We start from the raw sequence: 23,734 nt of genomic DNA on the forward strand, positions 1-23,734 counted from the left end.
AGAAACTTCCCAATGCCGCCTGTCCTACTTCTTAGCATCAGTGTGGTTTTCTAGGTTTGTAACTTCTAAACCCAAGCATGTGCAGAAGCCAGGGCTCAGGCCTGTAAATGCTTCTGGAAGCACACTCCCAGCTTGCAGGGAAGCTATGGGAGGTTCCTGCTTACTGAGGCACCAGGAAACACAGGCCCCCCATTCCACGCCACAGGGCTAATAATGTAAGCAACTTCACCTGTGGATATGCCTCTGCTTGCCCAGCTGGGCGTTCTCGGTTTCCTACCTTTCTGCTCATTAAAACAAAATTGACGTTGGCACTCTGCATCTGGGAACTGCATGGAAAACAGTTCCCCGCAAATGCTGCCCACATGGCATCTCTCCCGCCTGCCCCCTGTTTCACACAGCCCACACCCAAACTGTCCTGTGATCTGACTACCTTGACTGCCAGATGCCACCAGGGATGGTGTCTTGATCTCTGGGGAAGCCCTGGCACCTGTACTGTACAGTCACAAGCCTGGGTAACACCTTAATGCCATCTGCAGAGGGCTGGAAGGAACCTTTCGGGGATACCTTGGTGTTCATATTCACTGAATTTGTGGTTGCCAAGCTGGGGAGCAGTTATGTGGTGTTCTTAGCACCCAGATTCTTCCCCCACCCAACCATCACAGATATCCAGGCTTATCCTGGTCTCCATAGATCTCAAAACATTCTCACAATATTAACAACAGTCAAACCAGTGGCTCTATGCCAAGGGAAAAAAATTTAATGGGATCAATCTGTATTGTCCTGGCTGCCTTTAAACTCCTGGACTCCATCATATCTCAGCCTCCTGAGTGGCTGTGACTGTAGATGCACACTACATATAGCCTAGATGAGTTTTTAGATAAGGATGAATTCTGCAGTAAAAACAGACAACTACTACTACCCAGGACACATCCAATACAGGCTGCCACCAGGCTCCACATATTCAGGTCCTCTCTCCTGACCCTCCAAGCCAGGCATTACATGCCCATCTCGCCATCCCCATTACAGATGCTGATCCATAGGGCTAGACAGTGGATTGGAGTCCATTTTTGCCTCCCAGGATGCTGCTTGATCCACCACTTTCAGGATCCTGGGAAGACTCTAGGAGAATGTTGCACAAGGGAGAGCGCTATCGGGCAGGAGGCCTAACAGAAGCACTGTGGCACAAGTTTGGGAATCCAGAAAAGGGCTATGAACTATGGGGTGGAACAAAGAAAGAGAATCCTAATTACACACATGACACCCTGAATCTGGTCCTTTGGCAGTTTTTAGCACCTGCCTTTAATTCCTATACTGGAGCACGTGGTAAGATTGCCAGGGTCTTGTGCATTCCTGTTGACGATCTGCAAAGCCAGAGGCAGGAAGCAACACCGTTTGCAAAGTCTACCTTGCTAAGCCCTTTCCATTACAGAATGCCTTACTCACTGCCCCCTTTCTTCCCTCCCATTACCTATGCTCACCACGTGTGTTATTCCAGGCTTCCAGGCAGCTCGCAGATTGACTCGGGAGGCTGTGTCCCGATCATCCCCTCTGATTGCTACACCCCTGCAGCACCTGCACCAGGTATGTGAGGTCTGTTGCTAAATCATCCCATTGTATGCAAACTAAGAACTGCATGTCTCAGACACAGCAAGGAACAAAAGCCAAAGCAAGGCTGCTTGTTAGAGGCCACCACCCAGGGCAGCTTTGTGGGGTGGGGCCCATCTTTTCCCATCATCAGATATGAAGAGGGCAGGAAAAAGGAGACCACTTCCACCTTGTGAGAAAATAGAACTTCTCCCACAGATTAATTAGAGTGTTCCTTGTAAGCCTTCCCCAATCTGCAGGATGGAAACCTGAGTTCTTTATAACAGCCAATGCCTGAGCAGGGAGACTGAAACCAGAGGAAGGCTCCGGTGCAGCCAGGAAGTCCTTGCTTGTCTTTTGCTGTAACAATCACTGTCCTTGTCTTCCACATAAAACACCTTTCTCAGGCCCAGAGACCTAACACAAGAGGACAATTTTTTTCTAGTATGATATGCCAGAGAGAGCCCTTCCTGCCCTCCCCTTCTCCACTCTCCCTCTCTCCCCACGCTGCCCTCTCTCTGTCTTGTCTGTTTTAGACAGGGTATTGCTATTCTACTTAAGCTGGGCAGGAACTGCTAAATTCAAACAATCCTCCGCTTCAGCCTCCAAGTAGCTGGGACTACAGACATGCATCACTATGCCCACCTAGGGAAAACACGCTAAGGAGTCCTAGGAATGGCCACGCCCCTTAAAGAGAGCCACCACACCTACAGAAGCCAGAGTCTCACAGGTACAAATCAGCACGACGGATGAACAAAGGCTGTGTCACCACCAAGTCCCTTGCAAACTGGACACAGAGAGGCTCCCTTTCTCTTCACATCTACCAAGATGTTTGTAGACAAAGCAGAGCTGGAGGCCCACCTGGCTGCTCCATGTTGTTCTGGACTCATGATCTGTGGGGTGTACAGCTCTGCAAAGCTGTGAACACATGGAACTCAGAGGGGACAGCACACGTACTGTTAATTCTGGAGACTGGATTCCAGCCCAGCTTGGCTTACAACCCGTGGGGCTTGGCAACCATCAGCCCCAACTCAGTGCTTTCGCCTGTAGAATGGTTAGGGCCTTGCTGTTTTAACTGTGAGACAACATGAGAAAACCTTGCTGAGAGGAAGTTTGCTTTCTACCTGACATTAAGAGACCCTGACACTCAGCTCACTGATTTTAACAGCATTCAGGCCTGTAGGGTTGATGTTCACACATCCATTTTCACAGACAGGGAAACAGACTGGGAGAAAGTAGGACCTAAGGTTACAGAGCTAGAAAACTGCATCCCTAGCATCCAGCACAGATCCCCTCGGCCACATCAATACAGGCGCAATATCTAGGCAGAGTAGAAACCCCATCAATAAGCCAAGAAGAGGCCGGAGCATGAGCCATCTAGTAAATTCTCTCACTTCAGCATCTCAGCTTTCTTCTCTCTATAATGGAGGTGACACTATCCGACTCTTTGCCTGGGAAGGTTGGCAAGATGCTACAGAAGCCCAGTTTAAAGGGCCCTTGGGTAAAGGCTACCTTTCCTAATTACACATCAGAACCCCATCAAAGAGCACCAACCACGGCCCTAGAAGAGCAGACTGACAGATAGTCACAGGGTGGGGGTGGGGGGGCGGGCTGCTTCTAGGCTGGACTGAAGATGAAAGGGCAAAAGGAGGCAGAGACTTCAAATGTATTCAGCTGTTCTAGGAGCAGGGTCCCAGGTGCCCAGACAGCACAATGCAGACAAGCCAAGTCCTCCTGCATGTCCCTCTGGTGGCCTTGTGTAGATGACACAGTGGGGCATTCTGAAACAGTCTTACTGGGGGGAAAGTGTTTTTGATTGGCAATTCTATCATAATCCTGTTGCAGAAGGGCTTTCACAATACCCTCTTAATCGGAGTAGCCCTGACTTCCTACCACACATGCCCTCAAGATGGAGCCCATTGGCACACACGGTAGGAGGGTCATGTGGTCCCCACACCTTCACCTGGGCTCTCAGCCGTCCCTCCCGAAGCTCCTTGCCGGCTGTATGCAATTCTACTCCAGATACACGTGCTCAGAGGTGCTGCAGCGTGCACATTTACTGAAGGGGTGACTATCGCCACAGCTACGGGGAAGTTGCTGGGACAAGACTTTTGATTCTGTGAGCAAGTCTGAGAAACTCACTGGTCCAAAAAGTTGGACTTTGGAGGAGTCAGACTTCGGTGTGTTGCCATTGACCTATCTGGGATGAGTCGACTTTTGTTCCCATCTCCCCAGGGAAAGTTCATACAACACCTCCTTATTACAATTGTTTTTAATCTACTGTGGTGCACAGTGCATGCTTTTAGCCCATGTTCTGCGGCTTTCGCTCACACTCACATGAAGAAAGAAAATGTCATTTGTCCAAGGAAATTAAGTACCTGCCTTGTGCCCAGGGCTGTCAGGTATTAGAAACGAAAATGCTTTGTAACTGTAGGGACACATGCAGTAAGGGTACGGTTAACAAAGGCATTTAAAAAAAACAAAAACAAAGACCAGGAGCCCAGTCCCAGTGTCATCACTGCCCCTTAACGATGGCCTTCTTGTAACTGAAGTTCCTTTAAAAGCCAGGGGTGGGAGGAGCCCTCTGAAGGCTGCTTACTGTATGATCCAACCAAATGACAGCTGGGAAAGGGTAAACCGTGAAGACATCAGAAAAGACCAGCCATTGCCGAGAGGCTGCGGAGGACAGAGTGGGCCAAGCAGAGAGAGTCTTTTAGGGCAGAAGTAAACATTTGTCCAACTATACAGAATGGGCTACCCCAAGCCAAGAGTCCTGAGCTAGGGAGTTTGGAGACTCCCACTGTGGCGGGGATAATAACAGGGCAGGCTGATGGTTGGGGGCGGGCGAAGGCAGGAAGTGTATGCAAAGTCTTGGTACCACTGCTCAGTTCTGCTGTAAACTTAAAACTGTAAAATCAGCCGTCAAGTTTTTCCATCCATTCAACCATAGAAACATCGGTCTCTGGTTAGCTTGTTCCACAGCCTGGTGGGGGTAGGGGTGGGGTGGGGTGGGGTGGTTTGATGACCCAAACCAGATTTGATGAGAAATACTTCCTCTACAGGTTTCCAAGCACACTGAGATGGTGAAGGAAGGAAGGAAGGAATCCCTCTATGTCCCTGAGATTTGCCTGAGAATCGAGTCTGGGAAATTCTTCATCCCTAGAAGGTAGCTTTGAGCTAGATGTCCACAAAAGAAGAGCAGGGCCTGAGGGCTGTGTGACAAGTGACAGTAGAGTTTAGTTGGGCTGCCCAACCTCCTGGCTTTTGCCAACTGCAGAGGCTCTGACTCCACTTTGACAGGTCCTGTTTGTTTGTTTTGTTTCCCCCTCAATAAAGACATTTCTGAGCAAAGCGAACGTTGGGGTTTTAGGGCTGAATCTATAAGCATCTAGAGAGGTCTCGGGTTTATTTAATCAAGGGAGCTTATAGTGGTAAGTCATACTGATTGATAAGTCTAGGCTGAAGTAGGCAGCTCTGGAAGCAAAGGCAGTGAGGAGCCATCATCCCTTTTCTTCCGTCTGAGGCCCAGATTTTTAAATCTCAGGTTTTCAATGTGCTGAAAACCTCCCACTTTGTCTCAGCAGGCCACCAAGGGCCTGTCCAGGGCAGGCTGGAGGAGGCCAGGGGACAGAGCTGAGCCAGGTGATGTTTCTGCAGGGAGCAGTAAGGCGGCGGACAAGTCTCCCGCTCGTGCATTCTAGGAAAAGCGCGATCCTTGCCTCGTTCTCAGGCCCGCGAACCTCCCCAGAGTTCTTCCTGCAGCAACTTCTTTGGGAGGACGAGGCTGCCTGGTTTGGAAAACCGCGAGGAAATGCTGTAGCATCTGTGTGCTTATAACGGGGTGTGGGGCACACTTTCCCAAAGTTTTTATTCAAAACCACAGCCCCTTCCACGGAGCCAGGGAAGGGGGTCCCCGCGACGGCGCCAGGCAGCTCGGGTTTTCCCACCCACAGCCCCCGCGCCAGCACCCCTTACCTGGCGTAGCGCCCGGTGCGTTCTCTGGGACAGCGACCTTCCCGGCAGGCCGCTCAGGTGCGAGCAGACAAAGCGAACAAAGCCGGTGGCGCTCGGCTCGGTGCTGCAGGTAGGGGCCCCGCTCCCAGGGCTGGGCTCCGCTCGCCGGGGTGGGTGGGGTGCGCCCCGCCCCCCCCCGCCCCGCCCGTTCCAAGGCGTGGGGCTCCCACCCGCGGGGCGCGCAGCTGCTCTCCGGGCGGCGCAGGCTGGGCTCCGGCTCGCAGCCACGTGGGGCACCTGTAGGTTCCCGCAGCTGAGGCGAGGCTGGCTGCTGGGGTGCAGCCGGTGGGGATCCGCGCCCACCTCGCCCCTCGCTCTGTCCCGGCGACCTGCAACCGCAGCATCGTAAACACTTCCTGCCTGCGGACAGCTGCAAACAGTGCGGCCCTGGTCACAGCGCGCTGGCTGCTGTGCAGGCTTTACCCATGCCACTCTTGCGGGAATGTTGGCTTTGGCATCGCTTCTATTTGTCGTGGCTTCTGTCCTCTGCCAAGCTGCCTGTTAGTGACTGCAGTTGGGTGGTTATCAGACCGTTTGGCCAGCGTTCTTCTAACTTAGAAGGTGCCTGGTATTTGATTCAAGTGTCCCAGAACAAAGCCATGTGCCTTCTGGAAGGAACTCTTGAGCACATAAACTCTCATTTTCAGACATCAAAATTACATAGTGTGTGTGCTCGCTGGAAAAATTAAAAACTAGAAAGCAAGAGAGTACATTTAAAAGCCACTGGAAGGGACTTGTTTCCTCCCACAGGACTCCTTCATCCTAGTTGCTACGACGTGACTGTCATGCTGAACAGCTGTGGCTCACACACCGCTCTAAACGTACCCACTTGCTACTGTTCAGCGCTAAGGGCTCAGGCTTTATTGTTTGGTTTTGAGACAGGGTTTCTCTGTGTAGCTCTGGCTGTCTTGGAACTCGCTCTGTGGACCTCGAACTCAGATCTGCCTGCCTCTCCCTCCTAGATTCTGAGATTAAAGACTTACTTGCTAAAGTCTCGGATTCAACACTGCAGTTAGGTCTCTTTGTGGGGCTTTGCTTTCCGGTTACATCTGGAAACAAGCTAAGAGTAAATTCCTAGACCGAAAGTTATACACAATTCAAAAATTACATTTCAGACACCTGTCTGTGTGTGCAGGCTTCACATGTGAGGTCCCAGGACAGTCTGGGGGAGTCTTTTCCTTCCGCCACGTGGGTTCTGAAGATTGAGATCACACTGGCATGCTTGAAGGTAAGCTCTCTCCACTAAGCTCTCTTCCTGACCAGATACTTTAGTTTTTCCAGACAGGGTTTCTCTGTGGCTTTGGAACCTGTCCTGGAACTGGCTCTGTAGACCAGGCTGGTCTCGAACTCAGATCTGCCTGCCTCTGCCTCCCGAGTGCTGGGATTTGTTCGGGAATATTATTTTAAGGTGTGATACTTGTTTGTGTTGCATTTGTTTAACTCTGTGAAGCTGTGCTACTGTGCCTGTCTAAAACACCTTGTGGTCCTCATAAAGAGCTGAATGGCCAACAGAGAGGGAGGGGGAAGGATAGGTGGACTAGCAGGCACAGAGTATAAATAGGAGAACAGAGATGGGGGAATAGCAAGAGAACAAGGAGAGGAGGATGCCAGGGGCCAGACACAGAGTAAGAAGGAAAGTAAGATAATGCAGAAGAAAGAAAAAAACACAGAGAGAAAAGGTAGACGAGATAAAAAAGAAAAGCTGGCAAGAAACAAGCTAAGGTCAGACATTCATGACTGAAAATCAACCTCCATGTGAGATTCATTTGGGTACTAGCCCCCTCCCCGCAAAGAGAAAAAACATAATGGTGCCAGACATGGGGTGCCAATTTTTTTTTTTAATTGTCACTGCCTTTTAAGCTACTGCTATCCTATTCAGCAACTGCCACTCTGCGGCTACCTGCAGCAGCTAGGCTGCCTGAGCTGGAGCCTGAGAGGATTCTGTTCCCTCAGGCACCAACTCTTTCAAAGCTACTAAGAAAACATTTAAATCTCCATTCCACTAAGAAATCAAGATTCAAAGGTTGAGATAGAATTCTGCATCCCCAAGAGGCCGAACAGCAAACAGCTCACGCCTCTCAGGAAGTCCTTGTGCTTCGTCTCAACTTCCTTATAAACCTTCTCCACCTGGCTGCTCCCTACCACTTCCTGTCAGCTAGCTGCTGACCCAGCCTCCTGCCAGCAGGTGAATTTTATTTAATCAAACACATCTTTGCATCATTAAACAAATGTTCCAGCGCATAAACCAAAGTAGCACACCTTAAATTAATATTCTACAACAGGGATTAAAGGTGTGCGCCTCCACTGCCTGGCAGGTTTTAATTTTTTAACAACCTGCCTTCCAGGAAGCTGCTCTGGCCCCCATTTCCTGCACCTTTCTCCACTATTCCTGTAAGAGCCAACCTGGCAGATCAATACCAAACTTTGTATTTTTACACTGCCTTTTCAGGGGTGGGTGGGTTGTAATGGCTCTGACTGTCCTGGAACTCATTCTATAGACCAGGCTGGCCTCAAACTCAGAGATCCCCCGCCCCCCGCCTCTGCCTCTCAAGGCATGCACCACCACACCTGGGGTTACACCTCCCTTTTAACATTTCTGTTGAGTTTTATTCTATGGTTCTCAGTTGGCTTCCAACTCTTCTGGTCAGGCAGTTTTCAGGAAAATGGACTCCTGGCAACTTTGAGGTTTCAGACTTCACTGGAGAAGAAGCTTAAGTTTCTTTCTCCACTCAATCCATCCCTTCTGTCAGCATCTACTGGTACACATCACTCCTCAGTGCCTGAGCACACAGTAGGGACTTGTCTCCCGAGTGTGAAGGTGAGAGAGGGACATGCGGAATTTTAAATGTCTTAGTGGCTATAGAAAGATGAACTCCATCTCAACGTATAATCAACTCATACCTTACTGAACCTTCAAAATCCAGCAGCATATACACTTAACACCGGCTCATGTGGCAAATAGCCCATGCTGCTCCTACAGTAGCCTGGAGGGAGTCACTGCCGACAGGCTCCTACCCTCCACTTCTGCCTAGTCAGCCTTTCCCTGGAAGGGCCCTATTTCAGCTCTGGGCATCCCTAGCTTTTTTTTTTTTTTTAAACCTGGGGTTACTTCACATTTCATCTCATGACTGAAGCTTCAACATAGGTTGGGAACACACCGTCTGCCTGTGTTCTATCCCTATCGCCCCAACCATGCAAACATATCGGGGAAGGTAGCAATGCTACTCTGGCTCAAAACACTTGCTGAGACTTTTCACCATAGCCTGGCCCGGAGGTTTTCTGGAGAAGTCACTGGCCCAGGCACAGGCTTCTTGTGTCAGAAAATGGGCAGCTACTTGAAGTGATAGTCTTTCTCTTCTAGAGAGTTGTGAGTTGTTCTTCAGGGCATTATCTAAAGTTTGTGAGCTCCGATGCAGGCTTTCTTTGCCTTACCTTTTGGGCCCCAACACTTGGTTATGGAGTAACTGCTCCGTTGGTTTTGTTGTTGCTGTTTTTTGAGACAGGGTTTCTGTGTAGCACTAGCTATCCTGGAACTCTCTCAGTAGACTACTAAGAGTTTTGGGATTAAAGGTGTGCACCATCACTGCCCAGCTGCTCTTTTCATGTGTAATTTTACAAATTGCCCTGTTGTTGCTGGATTTTCTTGTCCTGCCAGGTCCTGGCCCGATTGACCCCCAAATAAACACACACAGACTTGTATAATTAAACTGTTTGCTGATGGCTAGGGTTTCTTATTGACTAGCTGTCTTAATTAACCCATTTCTATTAATCTAAGTATTTCCACATGGTCTTATCTTACTGGAGAAGGGTCTGGACTTGCTACTCCGTCCTCAGCTCCATGGCGTCTGTCTGTCTCTGTGTCACCTCTCACCTACCTTCCCCGGAATTTCCCGTCTCCTAGTCCCTCCCGTCTAAGTAGAGGACATCAACTTTTTACACGAGGACAAGTCCTATTTAACAGAAGAGCTGACGCACATTGACAATAACGAAACAAGAGAAAACAGTCTGATAGGAAACTGGGGTTGTCAGGAAGGTGTCAGCTCTCAAATCTGCACATGGGCCAGTTGAGGAGAATCTGGTCATGTGCTATGAGAAAATAAATGTGAATTTGTGTCTCAGAACATAGTAAATTATTTCTAGAGCAGAAGTCAAACGAAGCAAATGGCTACAAACTAGTCCTAACACAGCAGAAGGGCCTACGGAGGGCAGAGCAGCAAGCCTCCTCCCAGCACAGTGGCTGGGGCTCACTGACACCCTCCATGGCCCAAGAGGAGAAGCAGCGTTTGCTCTTGGAACAAGCCACGAAATGGGAGCACGTAATTCAGAAGCAAAGGAACCAAACAGCATTTATTAGGGGAAGAGGCAGAGGTGACAGGGAGTCTCATTAGCAAATGTCCCAATGTACAGACAATGCTGAAGCCCATTGTCTGTCCATCTGGTAGATCTATCCAGTGCTGTGCCCACTCATTTTCTTCAGGACTTTCATGCAGCAGGAGATGCCAGACTGGGGCTGTAGCTCACAGGTAGAGCGCTTGCCTAGCACATGTGAGGCTCTAGCTTCCGCACTCAGTGTCTCCTCCCCACTCCCTGTCTCCTCAGAAACTGTGACAAAGCATCAAACTACGCAACCGTGCTGGCCTTCAATGCCTCGTTCCCCTCCTGGCTGGGATTACAGGTATGCACCATCACGCCTGGCTATAACATGACTCTCTCATGTAAGAGTCAAGTATTTTGTGAAAAGAAGGGGGGGGGAGCTAACCCAACAAAACAAAGTTAAGCAAGTACAAAACAGAAAAATTCTTTCTCAAGTCCAGCTTTTGTTGTCTCTTCCTCCTGAGTGTTTATTTCCCAGAGATGCTGTTTCTGAAAGAGAAATCAACCATCATTATGGTTTATGAAAGTACAAGCAAACCAAGTACCTTAACTGAATTTACATAAATTTAGATTATACCTGTCAGATTAAACACAACAGTGTTTAATTTTTATTGATATTGGCATTAATCAGAGATAACTATACCCTCCTTCACAAATAAAACACAACTATTAGAGCTCTTTCCAAATATAAAGACCAATTTTGTATTACCTATCTCTTTAAGAAACATATTAGGACTCCTATTTGAGAAATTTATAATTGAGCAACACCTTTTTATGTAATTACATGATAATTTATAGACAGGGTCTTGTTAAACCAAGTTGCTCTGACACAGTCTCCTTGCCTCAAATCCCAAGGCTGGTATTATAGGCATACCTGACTCATAATTATTAAAAAAAAAAAAACAAAAAACAGAAGTTATTAAAGTCTCAAAATTTTAAATACATTTCTCTGTCTCTAGGAAGATTAATCAGGGTAAGAATATTCAATTGTATTTCCCATTAATTTGAGAAAAAGTGTGTGAGCACCTACATCACCTCCTAACACCACGCTCTGCACTAACCTGGAGAGATGCTGTAGCCTGAGACAGCTCCTCACCTTTAGGCTGTAAGACCCAGTCTGCAGTGTGTGTGAAGTGCGTGTGTGCGCGCTCTGTGTACGTGTGTGTGTGTGTGTGTATGTGTGCACATGTCGTCATGAGCCTCTGCTTCTTCATCTAACAATAAGATTGGCTCTACTGTGGGGGCGGGGGGTACACAGTGTGTGCAGGTATATGGGGGATGAGGTGTGTGCATGATGTGCCCACAGGTGCAGAAGTCAGTGTGTGGCCTCCTGTCTGCTCCTCGGGCTCTTGTTCACATGTTTTACTCTGGCACTAATCAAATAGGTGAGGCTGGCAGCCACGGAGCTGTAGTCACTGCCGTCTGCCTCCCCAGTGACGGCCTGGCTTGTTTTCTGCTTCCTTCAAGGGTGTTTGTTAGGACTGGGCATGTGTGAGGTAAATAAGGCACAGCCCAGTGTAAAGCGCTGTGCAGTGTACTCAGATGGGCAAAACTAGTATGTGCTGTAAATCAAGCTTTTGAGGTACTCAGCCCCATAATTTTCTAGAAACAAAAATATCAGTTGTATCTGAAATTGCATAAAAGCATTGTCGGCATTTTTCTAAAGGAAGCTCACTGCACAGATCAAGAGACAAAAGTGAGTTTAATGGTGACTAAGTGGGTGGCCTTGGCACGGGGCCAACTCCAGCCTGTCACTCACTGTAGGTTCTTGTCTCTGGTTAAAATCACTGTCAAACTCAACATCTGAAGCACAAAACAGAAATCAAGTTTATAAAGATACTAAATCATGACAATAAGAACTGTTGCTCTTGGCATCTGGCTGAGGGCTTACCTGGGCTTCCTTAACAGAGTGTATCCGAATCAAAGTCACACTGCTGCTCAGCTCCTGAGCCGCCACACCCCAGAGAGCACATCCCCCAGTGGTGCAGCCAGCACAGCCTGCTGCTCCATTGCCTCCCCCATGTTAGGTGCTAACTTACTGCAGTGGAGTCCAAATACAGCCTGAGATGAGCTCAAGTCTGGACACAGTCTGAGGCAAAGCTCCAACCCATGACTATCTTTACAAGACTCTCTATGTACCAACAACATGAGCAATTTCAAAGTCAAACAATAAGAAAAGGCTTCCGCAGGTGGAAACCCATGAGTCAGGTGCTCTGGGAGTATTGAGGAAAATCAGCAGGGCAAAAACACTGACTAGGACAGGGACCCCTCGAATAAAAGCACAGCTCACAAGGTGCCTGACTCCATCCTGGCAGCATGGCTGCTGACATTCTATGGGCAATCACAGAAGGGAAAGAAACACAGAACGTACTTAGCTTTTCAGCAGCTTTTTCATCTCTATGAATTTATTTTGGTTGGTTGGATTGTTTAAGAGGAAGAGAAGAATCTGTTCATGTTTTTCCATCTATAGATGAAAAGGAAATAGTTAATTTACTTTCTCACAATGTTAGGAGTGCAGTTTGACACAAGGGAACTATACCCACCTGTTTCTGTAACTCTGTGCAGCAACAGTCCTTGTGTGTTCTTTCTAAAAGCAAGCAAACAAAGCCAGTCACTAGGTCACATCAACGAAGAAACTAGCAGCTCCAGACCTCAGCAAGCCTGCACCTGTCTGTGTCTGTGCCTGTGTCTGAGTGTCAACTACACACAACAGGCCCCGCCCACTCATCTGCTGTGTTCTAGACCCTCACAGACCAGGACTCCCATCTGAAGATTAGGTCTTCCATAATGTATGGGACGACTTTTGGGTGAGGGTGGGTCTGCCAAATGCAGATCTCATGGGATAGCAGGAAGATTTCATCTCAAAAACACAAAGAATTCTGCTGTTTTCCTTGATGATGACTAAGGGGAACTAGAAAGGCACAGGCACAACGTGTAACCATTCCAAAACTCTGGGTCCTGACTCCTGCTGCAAAGCTGTCATCGACCTCAGGGCACACAGGAGGAGTGGGTGGAGGGGACTGAAGTGTAAGAAATAAGCCAGTCAGGACAACTCAAAGCCAACCATCTGGCTGGCTCGCACACATTTGCGTGTTGTTTACGCCATCTGAGGAGGTACCTGCCACCGAAGCACATTTCTGTTTCGACGTGGGCTTTTCTGCTAGACCACACATCTGCAGCTTCTCGGCGATACTGACCATACCATTCTCAGAGCACTTCTCAACTGACACTGTGTGGACATTCTTTGAAATTCCCTTCACAGAAAGAACCACGCTCTGATTCAGCATGGCATTTTTCAGTAGTTCCATCACTAGCTGCGAACAGCTTCCGTTCAGTTCCATCAGCCCTGGAAAGATGCAACCCTGCTTAGTAAAACTACACAATCTTTCTTATAGATCACTTTTCACACGTATCAAAGTTTTGCCTGCACTCATGTGTATTGTGTGTGCCTGGTGCCCGTGGAAGTTAGAAGAAGTTGTTGGCCACTCTCCAACTGTAGTTACAAATGGTTGCCAGCCACCAAGTGTGTGAAGGGAATTGACTCAGGTCCTTTGCAAGAACAAGCAAGTGCTCTGAACCACTGGAGGGCTCTTCAACCCCATGTGTCTCTTTTTAAAGACCCTATTTAGGTGAGTTATCTAATAGATGAGACAACCAGTAGCATGACTGCTGGCTTCTGTGGGTGTTTAGCATGCTGTAAGGCACCGAGCACACAAAGCAGATGCGGCCCAGTCTCCATGTTCTAAGGACGCAGCGTAGCAGAGGAAGCAAGCAGTTACGGGACAGGGCCATTTTCATCGTTCTGTTTGCTCTGCACAAGCTTCAGCTCAACAGTGGATCATTGGCTGCTTTAGAAGCACAATTGGGAGGCCAGAACGCTACCAGTGAACATCCCTGGCTCCTGCAGGGAGCAGTGACAGGATACCAAAACCACTGGGTGCTCCACACACCATCTGGGTTCACACCCTGCCACTTGCCACTAAAGCTTCACAACAGGGAGCAAAACACTTTCTCCAAATATTGCCACTCTGACCCCGCAACCTCAAAGAATTACAAATGGAATATAGTCTAATTCAAGAATAAAGGATACAAAATTTCTTTGAAAACTCTTGCTGAGAAGTTACTTAGTGGAAGGCAAGTTTAAGGATAACTTAGCTTGGGACCCCACTTGCACACTCTTGAAGACTTGCCCTTGGCAGCCTAGGTCTTTCACCTGTATGCGCTAAGTACTCGCTCAGTAACCACCTCTCCCTTTTTCTTGACCCCACACAATAACCCTCACTTGGTCCGCTGTCCATCTTGACAGTGCTTCCTTCTAAACACTTTTGCTTGCTCCAAATACAGTTCCCTTGAATCTTCTGCAGATCTGTGTGAGCCCTGAATTCCCAGGTCTTTCAAGAGGCCAAGAACCTGGAAACACCTGGCCCAGATCCCAACCACTGGTAACAATCTGATATAAACCATTTGATTCAGACACAGAGCTATGAAATATCAAGATAAAAATTCCACAGAACAAATCCAGAAAGCAACAGAGCTGTGTACCCACCCTCGAGTGAGCATCTAATGATCTGGAAGGGGGGCTGCAGGTGGCTGGCGGGGATTGGCTGCACTCTGGAGAGAGGAAGGGTCTCCATGTTTCCGTAGTCTGCGTACAGTACTTTCACACCAGAGTCTGATGCTTCCAGGACGATGGCCCGGTACCAGAGGTCATCACCTGTAAACAAAGGAGTCTTAGCACAGAAGTCGCAGACCAGAGCCCTTCCCATTCCGTGAGATGGTTCTATCTACAACACTTAAAAGCTCACACCAAAGTATCTAATCAAGAGTTGAGGTTTTTTCTATATTCCTTCCAAATCCCTCTATGGAGACTCTAAAAGTTCTGGTTTCCTTTTTAAACTACAAGACAGGGCATGAAAGAAGACCATGCAGTTCTGCACAGCCAGAAAACACACACAGGTGGAAGCAGCTCACAGCTGAGCCAAGCGGGCAGAGAGGAAGCCAAGCAGGGTCACATGGGCCCTTCAGTCCCAGCCTCGAGGCCCAGGCAGGGGGCTGGGGGGGGGGAGTTTACCAAAGACACAGTCAAATGTACACACCAATCAGGAGTCAGCCACCACACCGGGGAGCATTTCCAGATGTTGTCCAGCTACCAGTGGAACCACAGCATGCCTGCACTTGAAGGCCACAAGCGGCTAAATGCTGCTGTGTGTGAGCTCCCATCTCAGAAAGCCTCTCCCATGACAGAGAAGGTCAAAGCAGACACAGCAGGTCCTGGGGACAGCAGAGGCAAAGGAGCACAGACACACTCACACTCAAAGGGTAAAGGGCAATGTGCCACAGAGCCAGAAGACAGGACATTCCAGCCTCGAAAACAAAAAGGGGACCACAGTGAGACAAACACCCCAGGGAAACAAAAGAGCTAGTGACACTAAAGTGACCATCAAGACCTCAGTGCAGAAAGTCAGGGGACAAAGAACTCCTGAAAAAGGAGAGAGAAGGAAGCAAATAAACTCTCAGCAGAGTCCACATCAGGCAGTACAGACTCGGCAGCTTCCTCAGCAGGGCAGAAACAGGAGAGAATCAATGAAGGGACTAAATTCTGGGTCTGGGGGAAAGGCCCAAACTCACGCATTCCCAGACTTAGAGCCCACTATGAGGCGGAAAGAAAGCCACCATGTGAACTCACAGTCCAACCTGAAAACCACAGGATGAAAGGTCACACAAGGTCCTGACAATGCAGGTTAAATCCGCATCCCAGGGAACCTGTCCATCCTTTGACAGCTAACACACAATACAGTGCTTCAAAATGTTCAGGAAAAACGGTTTTGTTGTGGGATATTTGCAAAGTTCATGAAGATGTATTGCTGTGACTGGTGTTTTTAAGAGGAGGAGGAGGAGGAGGAAGAGGAAGAGGAGGAGGAGGAAAAGAGGAAGAGGAGGAGGAAGAGGAGAAGGAAGAAGAGGAAGAGGAGGAGGAGGAAGAAGAGGAAGAGGAGGAGGAGGAAGAGGAAGAGGAGGAAGAAGAGGAAGAGGAAGAGGAGGAAGAAGAGGAAGAGACAAGGAAGAGGAGGAGGAGGAAGAGGAAGAGGAGGAAGAAGAGGAAGAGGAAGAGGAGGAAGAAGAGGAAGAGACAAGGAAGAGGAGGAGGAGGAAGAGGAAGAGGAGGAAGAAGAGGAAGAGGAAGAGGAGGAAGAAGAGGAAGAGACAAGGAAGAGGAAGAAGACGAAGAAAATGAAGACGAGGAAGATGAAGACGAGGAAGATGAAGACGAGGAAGATGAAGACGAGGAAGATGAAGACGAAGCAGCAGCAGCAGCTGAACAGCCAATAGCAGGAAGCATAGGCAGGTCTTCAGGGCAGAGAGAGAACTTTGGGAAGACAGGCAGAAGCTGCCAGCAGGCTGGTCAGTACAAGATGAGGTAAAGCCACGTGGCAGAACACAGATTAACATAACATGAGTTAATTTAAGTCATAAGAGCTTAAGGCTAAGCTAAAGCTGAGCTTTCATAATAAGAAGTCTGTGTCACTTGCAGACTGGTGTTCCTGACCACATGGTTTCTAGCTCAGATTCTGTATGTAGACAAGCTATCAAGGCCAGGCTTTTTCAAATTCAAGAATTTCACCTCACATGGAGACATCTGGAGTAGATCCAACGAGAGAGAGGGAAGATCAAGTGAAGGAACGAGGACTCGGCTACCTCAGTGGAATGGGAGAGAAATCCAATTAACACCGCCATCAACAGGACAGCGAGGGACAGACACTGCTTTCAAACAGTGCTCAGCATGAGGGTGGGGACAAACCCCATGACAGCCGGGTTTGGAGGACAAGCAACTGGACTTAAGATTATGGTAAAATGTAATGTAATGTAATGTCCGTGCAGAGCTCACGGAGGGTTAACACCAATGTGGAGGCGTGGGGACAGTGAAAGCACCAGAGTACCCACAGCTAGGAAGAACCTGGAACCACAACACTGCAGGGAGTGGCCTCACACTGAGGAAGGAGTCTTACACCTTAACTTCCACTGGGACGAAGATGAGGGCAAGTTCAGATCCAGATGCCATACAAAAGCAAAACAAGGTAGAAGTCACATCACTAAGATGGCGGAAGAGGTTCCCAGCTCTGACCATCCTTCTCATGCCTGTTAACCGTCTGCTCCGCGTCTATGGACAAAGCTGCCTTTAGAAGACCTCTGAAACCCAGGCAGGGGTTTTGAGAGCTGGAGTGTTCCATGAAAGACTCCCTTACCTTGGTCTTAGCTATGATTAGAAGTAGCCTAGTCTCCTTGGGTACTCTGCTGCAGCCCTGCCAATAGCCCCACCTGCCCAGTGAGCCGTGGGTACCACGCCCACTCCCACAGCACCTCTTTGATCAGACTCCACCTCCCGGAAACAAATCAGAGCATTCACAGCAAGTGTTATTTCTATCAGCAATGCAATCGCTGACATGAAATGTTTAGCCTATCTCCTGAGGTGGTCTAATTACCTTTTGGTCCACTTACATGCAGAGTTCCATAAATACGGAACACGGCACATCAGTGAGCCACCATAATACAGCATTCATACTTGGAGCTGGTTAACTCAATACAGCTATGCCCCTACCTAAAAATAACCCTTACAGAATGGAAAAGATGACGCCAGCATATAAAGTCAGTCACAGTTTTCCCTTAATTTGTCTAACCAAATGGAATATGCATTGGAGGTACCAAAATCTACACCATCTCACAAACAGCTAACAACTGCTATTCCCCCACAGCATTTCACTCAGAGGGGTGTTACTTGTGAATCTGGCACAGCATGCTTCTCCCGCCCGTGGTCTGTAGGATGGCTGGACTTTCTGAGCATTACAGTGTTCTAACAATTCTGCCGTTAACGCACACAGCTTCTCTTGATTTTCTGAAATACAAGCATTCTTCAGCATGAGACAATTTCCAGTACAGCAACCATATACAAAGAATCCCCAGCCTAATCACCAAGAGCCCTTGAGTATTAGATATATACCATTTTAAAATGAATACACTCACCATTGGCTGCCTTATGCAGGGAGACTGGACTGAGGGGCCGGAGAGTGTCGGGAGGGCCTATCTCCTAATGAGGCCGATTCTGCAAGTGTGCTCACTCTTGTGAAAATTTACTGACTACATTTTGTTATTTCCATTTTACACTTATTTATAATGTGGGGTGTCATGGCACCTCTGTGGATGGAGTTCTAGGGATGGAGCTTGGGTTATGAGACAGGTGCCAAGAGCTGGGCCCGCATCAGCTTAAGTAGTCTTACTGTTTAGAAACAAGTGTTTCACACTAGAGCCCAGTCATAAAGAAAAGTAGCACATAAGATTGGTTTTGCGGTTTCTCTTCTTCTTTAAGGGAAGTTTATAATTAAGCAATGTCTTGAATGTATATGAAACCATCCTTGCAGCATTAGAAAGTCAGTGGGGTACGGTTAGCAGGTATCTATCCTGGGGCATTTTAACAATGAAAGAAATAAACTTTGCTTCAAATTGACAACCCACGGATAGCGGTAACAATTATTGCTCTTTAACTTTTTTCCAAAAATCACAAAATATCGCCTTTAATCTGTGTATGTGAAAAGAAGGTGTTCAGGGTTGTCTGTGACAATCCATGGTTCCGATGGCCTGAGAAATACTTAACATCACTTTATTTTGTATGACATATTGAGAAGTATACAAACAGCTATAGAAATGCTGCTTAATTACTGAGAATTGAGAAATTTTCATAACTCAATCTATACCCTTACTGAAAAATAATCTGCATAGAATAAAAAGCTTATTAAATCAGCATATGAATTACATCACAACTTTGCCTTTCTCAATTTGATCAAATGAAATATGCATTCAAGATACCAAAATCTGTATCATCTCACATCCAAATAACACACTACCACTCCCGGTATTTCCCTTAGAAGGGCTTTACTCATACTTGGCACACCATGCTTCTCTGATCTGTGGGCTGCAGGACTAAATGGACCCAGGTTATAGACAAGCAAATAATAATTTTTAATTAAAAAAACTATTATTAACTGATTACTAAGTTTTTTTTATAATATATTGGAAATAGTTCTGGTTGAAGCTCACTTATAGGACTGACGGTTAGCTTAGTAAATACAATTCAATGTAGATAATGTGTGTTTTAAATAAAGAAATTAAGGACTTTTTTGTTGTAGGAAGCTATAGATCACAGGAAACCCAGGCTGCTGAGGAGGTGGCTGAAAGGGCATATCCTTTGTGTTGTTAAAACTAGGCTTCGGGGTTACAATTTTTAAGAAGCCTCACCTGGCATTTCGCTGGGGATGGCATAAAACAAGTTTGGGGTTATGATTTCTAGCACATTTGCTGGCACAGTCTTGTTCAGTGGCAGTTCTACCGTCCTCCACTGTTCCACTGATGGGAGGGCTGGAAAAACACGAGGCACAGGTCTTTAAACACATACAGTTAACACTTTTCTCCAATTTTCAGTCAGTAAATTTGTTCATTGAAAGCTGATTACCAACATGTCAGAGTTTCCAAGATACCTGTTTCACAAATGGATATACTCAACTCCGAGAGTATGTACACATTACAAAGTTATTCAATAACAAGGATCTGAGCTAATATACTTCTGCAAAATATTACTAAAGAACAATTATTCAAAATTTTAAGTTATTATCTTCTATGTGATGTATGTTTAACAACTAAATTTAAAATGAATGTTCAAAAAAGTCCTCCTATCCTAGAGAGATTTGACTGAGGCAAAGAGACCCACTGTGAGTGGAGGTGCCCCCCTCCCCCCTCCCTCTCCCCCCCCAGCCCCGTGAAACCTACAACGGAGGGAGCGGGCTGAGCACCAGGGTTCACACCAACCACTCGGCTCCCTGACTATGTCACAAAGTGAGCAGCCGCCACCACACTCCTGCTACCATGCCTCGCCTGCCATGCTAAGACTGTACCCTCCTCAACCCATGAGCCTTTTTTGTCATGTGTGTAGCTGCAGTGATTAAGAAAAAAGAAAACAGAAAATGAGAGAACTAGAAGACCTCATGTGCTCAAGGGTTAGGACAGTGCATACTGTGAAGTGACTGCCATTATTAAACACATTATACATTATTCCTATCAAAATTCCAAAACGTATTCTTCACAGAACTAGAAAAATAACACTAATGCATGTATAGACACACAAAAGACTCCAAAATACAAAGGGTGATGCTGCAAGTAATTCAATTATCTCAGTACCTGATGTTAACCCACATCCCACAACCATGGCAACAGACCAGCACACAGCACAGTGCTGGCACAAAACAGACCTGCAGACCAAAACAGACCTGCAGACCAACAGAAGAGGATCCCAAAGACAACTACTGGACAGCCAGCCAGTCTTTGACTAAGGTGTGAAAAGACACAGTGCAGAAAATACAGCAGAGAAAGCTGGAGATTCACAGCAGAAAAACAAAACTAGATCCCTCTCAGCCTGCATTAAATCAACTCAAGAGGGACAGAAGATCTTGGGATCTGAAAGTCTGGAACAGCCGGGTCAAACAGCCCTAGGGGAGTGAACCAAGCACAGACTGACAAATGCCACTCACTACACAGGACCAGCAGCTTCCTGCGCAGAAAAGCCACCAACCAGCAACGACAGCCTACAGCTGGGAAAAGCTTAACTCTTCACCTGACTGGGGTTAATATCTGGACTCCATAAAGAATTCCAAAAATTAAATGCCAAAATACCCAAATCAGCCAATCAGCATACAGCCAGTGACCTGGACAGATGGCTTTCAAGTAAGTACACATGGCCAACAGTTATTTTTATAATTTCTGGTTAACTTTATTGTTAAAAACCTAGAAATTCAACACGCACAAGCACACATGCACACACTCACTCACTCACACATGTTAACCAGACCCATGGTCTGAGCATCTCAGTGAGTCTCTGTACCTTCAGCATAACTGTTCTGAAGCTGTGAGGTTACAAAAGACATCTAGAAGGTGCAAAGATAACTTTCCCCAGTAAAAGTGTAAAATTCAACATGAAACTTTTTAATGATCAAGATCCTTAACAGTCAAGAGAATGCAAATCCAAACTGTGTCAAGGAGACACCTTGACCAGTCAGGGTACTGACAACAAGAGGTTGTTAATTTGGGCGGGAAGAACAGGCGGCATCAAAGAGGGCAAAGGGAGAGGTAGAAAGACGTAACTACAGTACTCATGTATGAAGCTTTCAAAAAATAATAAAATTAAGTAAAAAATAACAAATTTAGGATTTCTAAACCTTAAAGAAAACAAAGAACAATAAACACTGGCAGCGTGTGGGGAAAGGAACACTTTTTCACTGCTAAATGGAAACTGAGCCACCACTATGGAAATCCATATGGAGGTGCTTCAAAAGCTAACAACAGAATCCCTGCCTGTGGCTGTACTTCAGCACGGCACACTGGTACCTGGAGGATGCAGTCAGTAAAGCACAAGACACCTGCTCATAACACTGTCAGACCAACCAGGTGCTCAGGACAGACATGGACCCAGCCTAAATGGTCAGCAACAGCTGCATGACACATACGCAATATAATGTTATGTAGCTATAGAGAAAAGTGAAATCATATCATATGCACATATACGTACATACGTGTACATGTACATACATGAAACAGAATACCACACCTAAGCAGAATCAAAACTACACACACACACACACACACACACACACACACACACACACACACACAAAGCAGAAGAGAAGGTCAGGCATTGGTGGCGCACGCCTTTAATCCCAGCACTTGGGAGGCAGAGGCAGGCAGAGGCAGGCAGATTTCTGTGAGTTCAAGACCAGTCTGGTCTCCAGAGAAGAGTTCTGGGACAGCCAGGGCTACAGAGTGAATCCCTGTCTAGAGCTCGTAACTTTTCATACTCCTGGTTCCAGAGCTTCTGACACAGTCACAAAGACATACATGCAGGCAAAACATCAATGAACATAAAATAAAAATAAATAATATATTAAAGGAAAAGAGAAAGCAGAAGAGGAATGAACTGGAAGAGGAGACCAGCGGCGGGGAGGCGGGGAGGCGGGCAGGCAGGGGTTGGGCGGGCAGGGTGGGTAACATGAGCAAGGTGCAGTAAGATACTTGAAAATTTCTGTGAACCCTGTGTGGTGTGCTACCACCACAGCACTAACGAGCAAAGCCAACACTAACACAGATTAAATCTACAGATGGTTTAAAGGCATCACCTTGCACCCCCTGGGTGTCCACCTGGTTATGTTTATTAGCAAGTCTGCAAATCGAAGGCTCCTTCTGTGGTGAACCACATTTTAAAACCAAGTGTTCTGTGATGAGAACATCGCTAATTATTTTGGGATAGGGAGTAGAAAGGTCGGTGAGTTCAACTCCCACCCCCTTCTCAGTGATTTCCACAACTCTGGCTTGCAGTTTGAGCCCCACAACACACGCCTGAAATCTTGCTGTAGCTTCCTGTGTCCAATGTTTGTTTTTGGGCTGTATATCTGGAATTAAGAACAAGAGAATTAAACAAAATCCTATGAGTGAGGTGAGCTTATGGCAGGCAGGACTGGGTTCTTACATTAAATCAGAAATTCTTAAAATTATACAGACGTGGTAAAAAATTTACATCTTTCAAACCCAAGTCACAGACACTGTACCTAATACAGAGTTAGGATGCTCAGGTCAACTCTCCCCAGTGACATGGTTGCTGTTATTGCTGTCTTAGAGGATGGCACAGTAACGTGACCAACACAAAGTTGTCAACTGGTGACCCACGGAACCTCTGCAGAGTTTCCAATGGTTTGGGAGCAACTTTGGCTTGTTCACTTTTGTTTTGAGACAGGGCCACACTTATCTTGAACTCTTGGGCTCAGGCAGTCCTTTCTCCTCAGCTTCCTTATTAGCTGAGCCTGGAGGTGCCACTGGCTTTCTATTTTCATCTTTTTTCTTTAGACATGATTTCCAGCCTTGAATGTGCATCCCAGATTACTCAGAGAACTTGTTAAAACACAGACTGGAGGGCTGCAGACTATGAACCAGAATTTAAAAACACAAGTTCCCTTGTTTGCTGCTGGTGGTTGGGAGCTCCATCTTCAGCAAAACCCTGGCATCAGAAGGAGCAGAGATTGCAGGGTTACTCCACAGGAGAGGGTAACCCTTGCAGCACAAGCCTGAGCGCATTGGAACTCGATTCTCGGTTCTCAAAGTGAGAGAACTGAAATGCAAAACTAGTCCTCGTATCTCCACATGGCACATACGTGCCTGCATGAACACAACATATGTACATGCACATAAGAATACACATGATAACAAAGCCTCTATAAAAATAGCGACCTAAAGCACACCCACTGTACAGTATTAAACACAGCAGAACAGTCAGACGGATGGACAAATGTGTTACGATAAATCTTTCCGCCAAAGATTTATCGTAACAGAATGGTGTCAGTGAGTGGGATGACCCCATGCCCCAAGGTTCCCAGAGAAAGAGGGAAACCTGCCGCCACAGCATGCCCTGTCGGGTCGCTGAGAGGCATTACAGCAGCTTCCATATGCTCGTGCCGTCTTGGTGCTCTTGGGCATTGGACTTGACACTCCCGAGATGATAAAGACAGATCCAGACAAAGAAAAACCTCTAAAGGTTTACACTGCGTTTAAAAATATATGTGGGCTTTTGAGAGAAAAACTAACAGGAGGAAATAGAGTAGCCTGTTGTGGTGGTACACACTGGTAGGATTTGCTGAAGGAAGCAGAGGCAGGCGGATTTCCACAGAGAAACCCT

The 23,734-nt window shown here is 47.1% G+C and overlaps 1 protein-coding gene across 2 annotated transcripts in view; it reads right to left on the minus strand.

Annotated features, from left to right (window-relative positions):
* Positions 1 to 12,343: 12,343 nt before the first annotated feature.
* Tdrd1 (tudor domain containing 1) overlaps positions 12,344 to 23,734 on the minus strand; it is a 43,259-nt gene continuing 31,868 nt past the window's right edge. Inside the window, exons 18-25 of one of the 2 annotated variants that reach the window (XM_035443058.1) lie at positions 22,185 to 22,457; positions 19,261 to 19,368; positions 17,747 to 17,863; positions 14,519 to 14,686; positions 13,106 to 13,318; positions 12,923 to 12,940; positions 12,516 to 12,559; positions 12,344 to 12,436 (exon numbers count right to left, since the gene is read on the minus strand). In XM_035443058.1, coding sequence (XP_035298949.1) covers positions 12,344 to 12,436; positions 12,516 to 12,559; positions 12,923 to 12,940; positions 13,106 to 13,318; positions 14,519 to 14,686; positions 17,747 to 17,863; positions 19,261 to 19,368; positions 22,185 to 22,457 — 1,034 coding nt within the window. Of the gene's footprint in view, positions 12,437 to 12,515; positions 12,560 to 12,922; positions 12,941 to 13,090; positions 13,319 to 14,518; positions 14,687 to 17,746; positions 17,864 to 19,260; positions 19,381 to 22,184; positions 22,458 to 23,734 lie in introns of both variants that reach the window. The other variant, XM_035443056.1, reaches the window with a different exon arrangement.

The sequence above is a fragment of the Cricetulus griseus genome, chromosome 3 (assembly GCF_003668045.3).
Source record: "Cricetulus griseus strain 17A/GY chromosome 3, alternate assembly CriGri-PICRH-1.0, whole genome shotgun sequence".
Taxonomy (NCBI): domain Eukaryota; kingdom Metazoa; phylum Chordata; class Mammalia; order Rodentia; family Cricetidae; genus Cricetulus; species Cricetulus griseus.